Consider the following 14,520-nt stretch of genomic DNA (forward strand, 5'->3'; position numbering starts at 1 on the left):
CAGTTCATTTAAAGACTGGTTTTCATGGAAATATTCTGCTCTCCGCTTCCAGCTTTATTCTCTAGAGCAAAGGCAAATATTAAACTTTATCTCCTCATTATTTGATCTCTGGGTGTAGCAATGGCTTTCTCCATCCTTTAATGTCCACCCTGTAGAAGTTAGCAAAGCCAAGAATGAACAGTGTAGACATGATTTTTGGCTCTCTTTGACCGTTCTGTTTCATCTTCAAGCCTCAGATCTGCTCAAAGGTCAGATTTTTTTGGACAAAAACTTCTTGTCCAAGTTCATATTGGTTAAACATCCATTTTCAGCCAGAGCATTAATCTGCAAGCAGTAATTCAGCTTCAGCCTCCAAGTTCGGTGGTGCTAGCAGTGAAAAGTGGAGTTCTAGGTAACAAGGCTGAGAATTTTCTATTTCTTTTCAACTAAGACTAGAGAAACAGTTTCCTTTTTTTTCTTTTTTTTTCATGAAGAGCACAACAGTAGTTGTATTTTTAGCAAGGTAGCACAGGATCCACAGGGTTTAATAAGATAATGGTGCTGGGCTCCTTCCATAGTCAGTAGAGACCTTCTCAGTCCAGAGAATTAAAGCCTTAGTACAACTTATTTCATTTTTAAAAAAGATGTTTAAAACAGGTCAGGTAAATCTCAATTTATGATCTGTTTCTCACCACTTACTGCAAAGCTGGCATGGGCTAATAAGGTGAAAAGCACCCAGTTATATTGTTAACTCCAAAAATTAGGTGAGATGGAACTAAATGACAATTTTGCTGAGAAGCTTACTCTGTGTGTGGATGAGGGGGATCAATGACTCGACCTACACATGGTGGGTCAGACCTGCAGTCACTGCAGTGGGATGGAATTGTGCAGTCTGTTTCCTGCTCACAGAACAAGTTCAGTTTTCCAAACTCTTTACATCTGATCTGTAAGTCCAGAGGGTGTGTGAATGTGGTTTGTGTATTGGCCAGGAAAGAAGTCCATCTTCAGGAATTCCTCAGCTACCGAGTAGCAAGGGGGAGTGCCCTGACCTATAGCAGTGTCAGCTGAGGGCAACTGTAGGTACGTGGGATAAACTTTAGATTATATGGGTCCAATTTTCAGCTTTCTCCTCTCTCTCCCATACAATCTTTCTACTCTCCCTTTGGTTAACTTTTTACTGTATTTTCAGTACTTTATTTCATTGATTTGTTTCTACATTCCTTCTCCTCCTACTACATGGTGGCCAATCCTGTTCATAGTCAGGTTACGCAGAATGACCCAAGCAGGGGTGCACAAAGATCCTTAACGAGGCACAGTTTTTATTTGCATGACTCAAATTCTACCTTTACTGTGTTTCCCAAAGGATTCCCTATCAGCACATTCAGAGACAAGCCACAAATTCTGTCATTCCCTGCGTGTCGGTAGAGACCTCACTTCAGACCCCTGACCATTTTCATCATGGATAACGCAGCGTAACTTCATTCCCCGGGGTCAGCATGTTCATTTTATTTCCCTTAAGTCCCTTTGAGAAACCCACAAAGCCTTTAGAACCGAATTGCAACTATTTTTGCCTCCAGTTTGTGTAGTCTCTCATTTGCATTAACGTGCCGGGGCCGTCAAGGTGTTCAAGTCTGATAAGGTGGCCTTCAGCCACATCGTACATCACTCATTGAATCCTGGGAATGTTTAACTTTTTCTTTCCCCTTCCACCCTAGCACCCTCCCTCTTCCTCCCAGATGCAGCTGCAGTCCATGCCCAGGACACGTGCGGTGAGACTCAGCTTGTTTGCCTTTAGCTGTCTCAAGTCTCGTATTTAATCTGAGCAGTCCAGTCGTCGTCTTATGGTCAAACCGGGAGCCCCGGGGCACCCCCGTCAGACACTGCACCCCGTGTGTCTCAAAGGCCTCTGTCACACAGGTCAACTCAGCCTGGAAGTCCCTGTTCTTTCCATGACTGAGTGACTCCAAGGTGATAGCTCAGTTTAAGTTTGTCTCCGAACACGTAGAGTTAGACGTGACCAAATCCGTTCTGTGTGTGCCCACAGAGGTCTGAGGATCCTGCTCTGATTCATGTAGTGTTTTGATATCCATTATCTCATTTTCTATTAATTTTCTCTTATTTGTCTGATTTTTCCTCCTTCACATTCCTTTCTGGTTCCTGCCTCCTCTATCTCTTCTCTCTTTCTCCCTTTCCTTCCACCAATGTCTCTATTTTGATAATAAATAAATAAAGTTTATTTATAAAGGAAGGAAACAAAACTTCTACAAAATCTGTTCTCTAAGGATTTTGGGACACTTTACAATATCTAACATCAGAGAGATGATTATACCTCAATTAGAAAGGATGAAAATAAAAAAAAACATTTACTCTCCTAAGAAGTGCTCACAGTTTTTCATCACAAACCCGTGTGGAAATGCCCCCTCCTCGGGTGGGAAGCAGCACTTAATTCTTAGATATTACTTTCAAAATCAAGTCTGTCCTATTTCATAATTTTAGCAAATACCAAGTCCTGTCATGTTGGTCTGTTCACTAGAAAAAATTCTTTAAAAAATCAATCCCTGTCAAATAAAACAGGGCACAAGCAGTAAACATGGGGGGGGGGAATTTTTTTCCAGATTTCCATGGCAACATTAAGTATATAACTGAAGAACACAAATCCCTACAACACCCCCTGATTAAGAATTTTCAAAGTCATGATTGATTTTTAGACGCTTCATTTTCAGGTTCTGTGCCTGGAAATGCCTTCACAAGTGCTCCTTCTCAACAAAGGCTGAGCAGCCCTCTTGTGGTAAAAATTGGTCTGAGAAAATGTGTTTCAGAACAATCAGGTGATAAAAAAAATGAGACACTCAAAATCCATAACCACTTCTGAAATTCTCAGTCGTAGTAAAATTGAATTAACTCTAAAATTCCCTCCTTGATTTTGACCAGTTTTAGCTGACAATTAATCCCCAACTTAAGTCTGTAAAAAAACAGAGGTGGTTCAGAAATTTATCACAGAAGTGATGCTGTAAAAGGAACAGTCATTTTCATATTTACTTCCTGAGCATCATCCAAGAACCGAATTCATTTTACAAGTTGAAACATGATTACTATTCCTATTTGCTAGATGTATGCATGCCACAAATACTGTATGATTTCCAGCTTTTATACAATAATATTTAAGAGCAACACGGTTTTCAGGCTTTGATTACCTGAAAAGAAACAAAAAAAACCCCTCTAGTAACAAGGATTGACTTAAAGGAGTTAAAAGTGGGGAGAAATTGAGTATATTTTCAACTTATTCTGTTTTACTGTTCAGCTTACAAGCTCCATCTTCCATCTATGCTTAGATGACCACAAATCTTAGATTGTGCCTTTTAGCAGAGCAAGAGGGACGGAGTTTGGTTTGTTGGAACAAAATTAGATGTTTGCCTTGAAGGCAATTGCTTTAAAATTCATCATATTGTCCTTTATATTTACTGGAGATTAGTCAGGGTACTCAGTGGTGTTTGGAGTGCTGTTCATCCCATCCTAAAGTGGACATCTAAAATAGTTCGGATATACTGGCCAATAACTGTATTTCTCTCTCAACTACTTATTCTCTCTGATGATTCTCAAAGGACAAAGATTTCCAGCTTACTCAGATATTTACACTGTAAACATCCAATCTTCCCTGAGGTGAATCCCACCAAAACAAGCATGTGTTGAAAGCAAAACCAAAAATCTCCCCTTTAGAGTCAACGAGAAACCGCTATTTTCAATTGTCATGTTTTTCAACCCATTTTATCAGTCATAAAATCTCTTACAAGATCCCTCCAAATGCCTGCCCGTGTTTCAGATTACCCTTCTTGGTGGTTGATTTAAATTAGCCCCTCTCTGGCTGGTTGTAAATGTGACCATCCCATTCCCCACAGCAGCTCTTTCTGGGATATGACACGTAGAGATCACGGTTCCAGTTACACAGTTTATGGACCTGCTGCTTTGGTGGCCACACTGTCTTAGTGTGTGTGACAAAAAATAGGTGGTACATCCAAATAGCTCACCAGACTTGCAGTTTCCACACTGAACTCCCTCCCCACCGTCAAGGAAGATGGGTGAGAAAGTGCTTTGGTGTCCTTACCAGTACCCTCTGCTAAAAAGAAGGGATCCACACACCCTGGGTGCTCACACACGAAAATGAGGAACATCTGATCCAACTTCATCTCAGGCTGACCACCATCCTACAAGTTTATGTTCCTACCTGACTGTTCTCCACAAGCATGCAGTTGACTTCCATCGAATATATTGTTCTGTGACCCTCTGTACAACCCCCAGGCTGCAAAGGTCGTGTATATTTTGGGTGCCTAACGCTGCCTTCAGGTCGTTCAATTCTTGGCTTGTCCGTGAACCAACACATTAAACCGCCAGCAAAAGCCAGTGCACTTTTAATTTATATTTTTAATTTACATTTTTGCTTCAGTCAAGCAGCTGGTTTGTGCTGTAGCTCCGTTCTGTGGTGTCTGCTTTCCATCTTTGTGACGTGTCTCATGAAATGTGTTGTGAGTGACCTACCTTGGCCTGTTCACGAGATGCTGAAAAAAAAAAAAATTGCTAATCTTGTCATATTTAGCAGCTGCGTTCAGAAATGCTACTGTAAGCCTAAGAGGGCTAACCAGCACTCTTGCAAGATGTCAGAACTATCAACCATTACCCTGTAAGTGTTCACACTCCTGTGACATTACTGTGTTTGTATGAGCATGTTGCAATTAAATGAATGGATAAGAGCAGAGGGGTAGCAAGAGGAGAGCAAGCATTCATTGAGTTCTTGTTGCATGGAGAATTTTTTTTTGTTCTTGTTCTGTGCTTTTGCTGATGCACCACAATTGAGAATTTTAAGGTTATTGGTTTTTAATTTATTTTTTTTTTTTGGTACTTATGGCTGATGCTGTTTATGGTTTGGGGTTAATAAATAGCTGCTCTTTATTATACAGCAAACAGGGGAGCACCTTCACGCTGAGAGGAAATGTTTCACCTGAAAGTTTGCTAGAAAAACAAGGACAAGGCAAGATTGAGTCAATCAGACTCTCAGTGGGTATAAAACATCTTTTATACATGGGTATAAAAGTCAGTGAAGTTATGTTGGTAAACACCCGAGGTGAGGAAGGGTTAAGATTGACCCAATATCAAAATAGTTTGTGTCTAGTCAGAAATCAGAATCAGAGAATCAATAAGGTCAGAAAAGACCTCCAAGATCTTCAAGTTGAAGTCATTGTCAAACACTTGTCTGTTGAGAGTGAGGCATCCAGAAGAGTGAGTAAATGCCATTCAGCCTAGAGAGTGTGAGTTAATCACATTTCCACAGTCCACCTCACCCCTTGTTTCATACAAGAAGCCCACAGGTTGTCATAGATTCACAGAATCATTAAGGTTGGAAAAGACTTCCAAGATCATCTAATTTTGTTTAGGTGAGGAATATCTTTCAGAAGTCTGTTGTACAGTATGTTTCCTGATGATCTGCCTCCTGAATTTCACAGCAGTTTTACAAGTTCAAATCAGCACTCCCAGAGATGTCCTGACATGCAGACCCAGCACTCCAGGGTCTTGCTACAGAATCCTTAGTAATTATTTTTTACACCATTAAGGAAAAGAGGTTGTTTTGTAACTTAACTACATATTTAATTATGCCTTTTTAGCTAGAAAAAAAAATGAAAGTAAATTTTCTCAGTGATTTTACATCTCCTCAAGATACTTAAGAAACAGATGCTCAAAACATTCGATCAAAAGGCTGGCACTGTGCAAATAACAAAGACAGAGAATAAAAGAACAATTAGCACATTTATCTTCTACACTTTGAGAAGATGAAGACTAAGAGCAGTTAGGTAAAACTAGGACCTACATTTAGGAGTAGATTTAAGTTCACTGCTTAACTGACACCCTGATGCAGCACAGACTTCATGTTGAGCCTTTGCAGAGAAACAAATGTCATTTTAAATGCAGTGTTTTAGAAAGATGGGACAGTGACAACTATCTGAGGTGAAATCCTCTACCTGGTCAATGGCAAGGAGAGTTCAGCCTAAAAAGGAGGTATTTAAATTTTTTGGTGTTAAAATATGGAAGTCTCAGTAAGCTTCCCTGTTTTTCAAGTCCTTGGTCTGAAGATGTGGTTTGTGCATGGGAAAATTAAAAAGCTCTAATCACTTGCTGTGTTTAGGTATTATCTCAAGTATTTTGGAAGTGTTCCTACAGACCTAACTTTGGAAAAGGCATGTATCTGTCAGGGAGATTTTTCAGGTTCCTGAAAGTCATGTTAGCTATGTTTACAATCTTTGTGATAAAATAGATACTTCAGTTTATTAAACATGAGCTATATCAAGCATTTCATCACTAATGCCAGCATTTATCCTCATGGTTTGCTCTTTATCCTTCTATCTGAAATATTGTCATGATTATTTTTTTGCACATAGTCACCACTGAGATGATGGATGTGCACATTTGGCCAGAAAAATTGGATTCCTCTAATCTGAACTTCACAAGTCTACAGGGCAGCAATTTATGTGGCAAACTCAGTCCAGACTCCCTTTGTGGTCAATGGGTAGATTTAGGATGTGATAAGAACTTCCTTAGGGGTAGGTGATTTGTCCTTGTGTGTAAGTGCTTCTTACTCTTCACAGGCACTGAAGGGAATGTAAATGTGGATTTAATTTAACTGAAATCAGATGTCATCATTGCAGATGTCTCATAGCATGAAGCTGGTCAATATATACATAAATAGATGCATTCAGTACATACCCATGTGGTTTACAACAGGAGTCACCTCTTCTTAAAGAGACACCTATAGCAGGCAAGAACTAGGCCTTAAAAGTGCATTTTTCTCCACACTGAATTTAGAGACATTATTTTAATAATTTAATGATCAATACCTACATTAATGTATGTCCCAACCTTGGTGAGATGAGTGTTGCTTTACATGACTACAGGCCTTGACATCTTCATTACAAAAGTTTATATTTGAGCCAAGTATTTCACTTAAGATTCAGTTTTTAAACTGAACAGCTCTCTGACTTAAAACAGGCAGGACTAAGTAGCAAAACAACTACATAATCTTTCTTCAAATTCTGTGGTTTGGAGATTCTCTTACTTCTTTGGGCAGTCTGTGATCTTTTGCCTCAAAGAACTTGGGTGGTGAGAATTTCTGAGATCAGGGGCAGCAAACTCTTTGCCAGAGTAAAAATTACTCTTAGCTTAAGAGCACTCAGTGTCATCTCAGACCTTTTGTGGGCTACAGTGGCTTTTTTGAGCTACACAACTTTGCAGTGAGTCCAACAGAAGCAGCTGCAGAAGTGGCACGAGACACATCCTCAGTGCAATGGAGATACCTGGAACTGATGGGAGAGTAACCTCTAAACTGCCATCTTCACCTCTGTCTCAGAGACAGAAAATAGAATGATAATCCCAGATTTCCTTACTCTATTCCTCCTGGAGCTCAGGTCCCCTGAGGACACATGTTTTTGATGGTCTCCATTCATTTCAAATGGCACCATCACACATCCAGCTCAGCAGTTCTTGCACTGGCATCTGCAGTTTCTGAGTCTGGAGAAATATCTTCATTACATCCCTTTCACCAGAGGTGGAAGAACCTATTTAGACCATTTAGAACCCGTAGGTCCTTGTTCCCTGTTGCACAGTTGATCATAATATTGTTTTTTAATCTGATGTGCAATTATTATGTTTAATCAAGCATTAATTAGTCTTCTAGAAACCTGTTTTAAAATGTGGAATAGAAACACGCTGAAATATTCAGTAGAAATAACTGGAAATTCTACTCAGCAACACAATGTGATCTGTATTTTAATTTCAAATTCATGCCCAGTTTTGTCTTTTGTACTATCCATAGACATATTATTGCTTTCAATAAGTGTGGATGCACAATGGAAAACTAAAAACATGGTTCCTTCAAATACTGGTCAAAGTTAGGAAATCTTTCTACTTTCTTTTCCTATTAGTATCAAGAGATTTTTTCATAATTCAATAGAGGAGTGAGGAAAAACAGAGGACACCAATATCTGCATGTGTTTGTACCAACACTTTATGGAAAGGGCACATTCATAGCCAAACTATAGGAGAAAACCTTGTGTTAAAACTGATTTTAAGCACAATAACAGCTGAAAAATAGAATGTCAGGCTCAACAAGAATTTAAATGCAACTTGCTTTTTTTTAAAATAACTTTAAGACTTTTCTCTACCTGATGGAATGTAAACAAGGCTTCCACTAGACCTTCTGGAGAACATTGTCTTCTAAACAGTTTAATCCTAACTGAGTGATTATTGTCCTCAGAACTTTCAGATCCATCCCACAAGTTTCTTGCCTCTCTGAAAAAATGTGGAAAGAAAAGAGGATAAATATCTTTGGCTCTTACACTCCTGAGAATTCCACTGTCTCCTTTAACATTTTCATTCCCCATAAACTTATATGTTTCACAGAAATTACTTCATCTTTTTTCTTCCTAATCTTGAAAAAAAAAGAATCAATGCATCATCATCTTTACAGTCATCAGTATCTCTCAATTTTTTCCCATTATTGAAATCTACTTTTCCTCTTCATTCATCTTAATAATCTATAAACTCCAGAATGTGTTACTTCTTAGTTTTAATGTATTTGCTTCATGACTTTCATGACAGTACTGAAGACAGCATTTCAAATAATTTGATTATGGCATTATACTTCAAGATCCTACAAACTAATTGTGTGATTAATCAGGTGTAATTAGTGCCACAAAACTGACAATAGAAAAAGACTTCCTCTGCATCTTTCCCAAAATTAATCTCCCATGAGTGCAGTGAGGTAGAACACACTAATAGACAATTCTGTTCTGACTTTTAGATCAAAACAACATTTATGCTTTTGTTATTGTTAGCATTAATTCTGGATATAAAGGATAACAGATTTTGAGAGATGATACTTCTTTGTCAAGTTTACTACCTTTAATTTGATTTTCTTTTAATTCCACGGTTAGTTTAAAGCACGTTCTTTACATCTTTTTAGGTTTATAGGGATAACATTGTTCTATACACTTCTCCTCAGTGTTTCTTTTCATTTTCATGGACCATAGTACAGGTCCATAGAGAAAAAGGACTAGAAGGGACCCCAAAAGCTCTTTTAGTCCATTACACTGACTCACTCCTGTATAGATTAATTTTTCTAGAGATCACCAAAGCTGAACACTCTGTATGATCATCAACCTATTCCAAGGCTGTTCTTCTCTTTTTTAAAAAACTTTTGGCCAGTGTCTAACTTGATAACTCACAAGAACTGTGTTCTCTGGTTTTTGGGGCCTTTCCCCAAGCCTTGAGGTTTGGTGTCCATCAGAATCATGACTCAGGTGTGTTCAGTGCAGTCTCAAGGCAAGAGTTGGGATGTGTTTATCCCTGTTAGTGCCCAAAGTCTGACTGAGAGACACCAGCAATGCACTGAATGTCCCATTTACAGGTGTTGGGGACAATATCATATGTTCAGAGTTCTTGGAGATATATTAATTAATTTTCACTTTCAGTAAGTCCAACACATCATTTTGGGTTATCTCTGAGCTGGAATTAGCAAATTCCAATGTGTCCCTACAGATAAAAGCAGAGCAAACATTTGAATTTTAAGAAGTATTCAGCTCTTAGAAACATCTTCACAGCTTTTTGCCTTCCTTTGTCCTCCATCTGCCTTCTTAACTTACTTGATTGTAATCAATGATATTCTTCCCCTCTGAAAATGTCCTGGAGGTTACTTCAGGTCACTTTGTTTTAAAAAAACCCTACATTTCCTTATTTTTAAATCAACATTTACTTTCTCTTTGATCTTTTTTTTTGCTGCTCAATCAGCAAATGGCACTGACCAAAACATGCACAAGTCTTGGCTGACCCCTTATTTTTGGGGAATTTCACCAGTTAAATGCTTGCATACATTTATTTCTAGCCCTTTTATTTCTTATGTACTGAACCTGATTTCCCTCTGAAACCTCTTTATCCTGAAACAGTAGAAATTAGTTAAACAGTGGAACTGCACTTAGCTTTCCAACAGTACAAATGAGACCAAAATCAAGACCTTGAGGAATAATCATGAGTATAAGAACAAGAACATACAGGATTTTGAGCTTTATTTGTGTGGCTGTTGGTTTTTTGGCTTTATTTGTATGGTTGTTTTGGAATTCTTTTGCTATGCAGAAAAAAATTCACACACACACACTCACACACATAAAATATAAAAAAAAAAAAAGTGGTTTCAAACACTCCATTGGGATTAAGGTTTACAGTTGTGCTATGGTAGCAGTCTGAATCCTTTAGCAAGATTCTCCTCTTCATTTTTGGGCACAATAGGAAGAAATTACTGCTTATAACAATGAAAATTAAAATAAGAGAACAGAGCATTAATCACTGTTAATGTGCTGTTATTGTAGCAGCATGAAAGAAGTGGGAGCAAACTGCAGTGTGTGTGAAATCACTCTTTGGGAACAAACAGGAATGTTCTGTATTTGTGTGTATATTTATGCAGTGTATGTATTTTCCCAGAAGTCAGTCAGCAAAACGTTTTATGCTTTCTTCTTTAATTAAAGCACAAGGTGATTATTGCAAGGCTGCATTAAAGTTCTCTCCCTCTGTTGTCACAGGAGGCTGGCTCGCTCCACGCTGCTGCTCATCCCCCTGTTTGGAATTCACTACACAGTGTTTGCTTTTTCTCCTGAAAATGTCAGTAAGAGGGAGAGACTGGTGTTTGAGTTGGGACTGGGATCCTTCCAGGTGATTATCCAGTGATTTCTGGTTTTGTTAGAATGAAATCTCTATTTTATTTTGTTTTTTAGATACTTTGCATGCACAGTTCTCAGAGTGTGTCCTTGTTCCCTCATGTGGATGGTTTGTGTACTAGGATTTTGGGTTAGATTGGTTGATTGCCTGTTCTAACTCCTGCTATTTTGTGTTATTCCTTCAGGATTAAAATTACATTACATTAACTTTTTTCATACATTACATTACTTTTTGCATAAATTACACTATTTTTTTTCTCTCCCGCTCTTCCAGGGTTTTGTTGTTGCTGTTCTCTACTGTTTCTTGAATGGGGAGGTAAGTCTTTCAATATTTAAATTCCTCACCCATCTTCCTCATTTCATTTCCTTGTGGGAGTAACTGCTGTCCTAAACCTTCCCTCTAACTCATCACCTGCCATTCTCCCTGATACCTTAGGCTGAATCTCACAATTCTCAACAAAAAAAAAAAAAAAAAAAAAAAAAAAGAAAGAATATGTAGTGTCCTTATTAAACCAGAATGTTGGCCATGCCAGAGATGATGGCCCAGATTAACACTCCCTAACTGGGCTAGGCCTGTAGTGGTCTCCTTGGCAATGTCACCCCAGGTTCAGAATTTGGCACTGGTTTTGTGGAATTTGGCACTTGTCTCGTTAAACTTGGCGCTGTTCTTGCCAGCCCACTCTTCCAGCCTGTTCAGTTCTCTCCATAAGGTGACTCTTCCTTCTGACATGTCCAGTCACCACCCAGTTTGGGGTCATCAGGCAAACTGGTGAAGGTGTTTTCAACCCCATTGTTGAGACTGTTATGAAGATATTGAAGCCCTGGCACAGGTTGCCCAGAGAAACTGTGGCTGCCCCATCCCTGGAAGTGCTCACACCCAGGTCAGATGAGCAACCTGGGCTAGTGGAAGGTGACCCTGCCCATGTCAGGGGGTGGAATTGGTTGATCTTTAAGGTCCCTTTCAACCCAAACCATACCATGGTTCTATGTTGAACAGTGTGGGGTCCAGTACCAATCCCTGGAGGACCCCACTAGTGATAGGGTGCCAGCCTGAGTAAAAATCCTTGTCCACCACCCTCTGAGTGTGGCCTCCTTCCCATCTTGCAGGACAACCACCCGCTCCACATCTTGCCAGCTTGCCCAGGAGAAGGCTGGGGGAAACAGCATCAAACCCTTTGCTGAATTCCAAGTTTTCACAAGTCCTTGGCCTTTCTTGCTGGCACCACCCAAGTGTTGTCAGCTTCTTTTCTGAGACCTGCCACCTTCCAGCTGGTCCCTACACACACAGAGCCCAAGCTGTGCCAGAAGCCCCCTCAGACCCTCCCCAGATATCTTGCAAGCCTCACACTCCTCTCAGCACATGGCAGCTGCTGCTGCTGCTGTCAGCTTCCCACACTAGTTATTTTTTTTTTCTGATTCATCTGTTCTGATCTGCAGATTGAGATTCCTCTGCCTTTGTTTATCCAACTGAATACCTGAGGTTATTTTTTTCTCAATTAACAAAAAAAGGTTCCCTCCTCAAGGCTGCCTTAAGAGAGATATCTGGAGTTCATCCATTTTCTCCACCACTGATACACATCTCTTGTGCAGTCCAACAGGAACCTTTCTCTAAAATCCCTAGAATCACCTTCTTTTCTTCTTTCCAAGGAGTCTGAGTGCAGTAGGTGTTCTGTGCTTGCTCATCTCTAGCCTGCAACAGCTCATTTCTAGTACAAAAGGTCTCAAACTCCTTGATCCAAGTGACTCCTCAGATAACAACCTCCAAGCTCATCAAACAAACTCATAGGTCACCTTTGCTTAGTCAGGGTGACTTTGAAAGGCCCCACAGGGCTGTGAAAGCATTATTCATAGCTCAGTCAGTCCCAAGTAGCTCTGGAGGGTGAGATCTGGATCAAGCCTTGTTGGAATTAATGGTTGTACTCAGACTTCACCACCTGGTGTTGTTGGATATCTAAATCTCCCACCTACAAGTGTTGTTGCATCCATTACCTTCCCTGAGTGCTAAAAGAACAGCCAAAAGGTCTTTTCTAAAACCAGCCTGGAGATAAACACCTTCCAAGATAACAAGCACAGTCTGTCAGATTTCTTGGAACCCCTCAGAAGGAGTAGGAGGGTTGTTGTTGGCCAAACCAACACAATTAGATTGATTAAAACCATTTTACCTCTCAAGACATTGGAGAATGGTAATTAAAAAGTGTCTTGTCCCTCATTAAATTTCTTAGGGCAAGAAAGGATTCACCTTTGGTATAATAATTACACTGTTCAAGGTGCAAACACTATTTTCTATTTTATAGGGGTGATATAACTCCATACTCCATCTAATCTATAATTTATACATTAACCAAAACAGGAATTTAGAGGTACTAGAAGGAGAATGTAAGTTTTCCCGTTGGATTTTTCCTCCCTGTAGTTTTTTGCCCATACAGTTAAAGCACTTGTTTAGCATTTTGGCTTATGATGATCCATTTTGACACTTCTTTTAGTCCAAGAAAAATCTAGTAATGACTGTTAGAGCCAAGGAGAACAGCTTTGTCACAGCAGCTCATTGAAGACAGGAAAAATATATTGGGAAAATCTCTCTACATATTTCCTCGTTCTTGCATTATTTCATTCAGAAATGTGCTACAGGCTCCTACCAGGAGTAAGCAACAGACCAAGTAAATGTTGGTCTAAGCTCATATGATCTTTATTATGTTGAATTTTACCTATATATACTCACATGCTCACCCAGCAGGATTGCCAGGAAGTTGGTGATGAATGAAAAGTGCAAAAGCTATGGAATTATTTGCTTCTTCCCTAACTGAGCTTCTAACCACGGATTGTTTTGCTCTTGGTGATTTACTGTAAATCACCAAGATTTACATATAATACTCTCAAGTATTATATAAATATTTGGGAGTATAAAATACTCTCAAGAAAAGGAAGGTGTCACAGATGTCTGTAAATCCCAGAGCTGGTGTGTGCTTTGAGGGGATCTGAAAGCAGGAGGCCAAGTTTTCCATGGACATCCATCCATGAATGGCAGGCACAAGACAGGCTGCCCACATGGACAGGTTGTTTCCCTACTGTCCAGTACCTTTTGTTTGCTGGTTTCTTTGGCTCCTTTTTATGTCTTTGATGAAAACAGGGTATTTTTTTCCTTCATGTTGGAGTTAGTGTTGAACAGGTCTTTGTTCTTGATACCTCTGGGCTGATCCTAAATTTTCTGAAGCCAGAGACACAGAACCTGGGCTGTAATTCCCACTACAAGGCTGGACCTCTTTCAGCTGTGGAGAAACCACTTCAGATTTTGCTGAAGCGAGGAGTTTAACAACAGCCTTAAAAATAGTTCTGTGGAATTGTGGGCTTTTTGCTGATCTTGATAATTTATCAGCATGTCCTCGAGCGGCGAAGTACATAAAAAATGACCTTTTGAAGTTTCTCCCTAAAGGTGCAATCAGAAATAAAGAGAAAATGGAGGAGCTGGAAAGTCAACCGGTATTTTGCTGTGGATTTCAAACACCGCCATCCTTCTCTAGCGAGCAGCGGAGTGAACGGGGGGACACAACTGTCCATTCTGAGCAAGAGCAGCTCTCAGATTCGGATGTCCAGCATAAATGCGGAGAACCTGGCCACATGAGCAGCTGAGGGAGCAAATCCATCGGGAGCAAACCAAAAACCGCCCCTCGAAACAGAAAAAAAAAATGAAACAATAGTTTTGGTTGTGGTGGTGTAGGTCTCTCCTCCTTCTCCTTCTCCTTCTCCTTCTCCTTCTCCTTCTCCTTCTCCTTCTCCTTCTCCTTCTCCTTCTCCT

General features: G+C 39.7%; 1 protein-coding gene across 1 annotated transcript in view; it reads left to right on the forward strand.

Moving 5' to 3' along the window:
- Positions 1-14,514, forward strand: part of ADCYAP1R1 (ADCYAP receptor type I) — a 140,466-nt gene extending 125,952 nt beyond the window's left edge. Inside the window, exons 14-16 of the mRNA XM_018089244.2 lie at positions 10,593-10,722; positions 11,002-11,043; positions 14,158-14,514. Coding sequence (XP_017944733.2) covers positions 10,593-10,722; positions 11,002-11,043; positions 14,158-14,346 — 361 coding nt within the window. The 3' untranslated portion in view covers positions 14,347-14,514. The remainder of the gene's footprint in view (positions 1-10,592; positions 10,723-11,001; positions 11,044-14,157) is intronic.
- The last annotated feature ends 6 nt before the right edge of the window (positions 14,515-14,520 follow it).

Source organism: Manacus vitellinus, unplaced genomic scaffold, assembly GCF_001715985.3.
Source record: "Manacus vitellinus isolate BGI_N305 unplaced genomic scaffold, ASM171598v3 scaffold_12_pilon, whole genome shotgun sequence".
Taxonomy (NCBI): domain Eukaryota; kingdom Metazoa; phylum Chordata; class Aves; order Passeriformes; family Pipridae; genus Manacus; species Manacus vitellinus.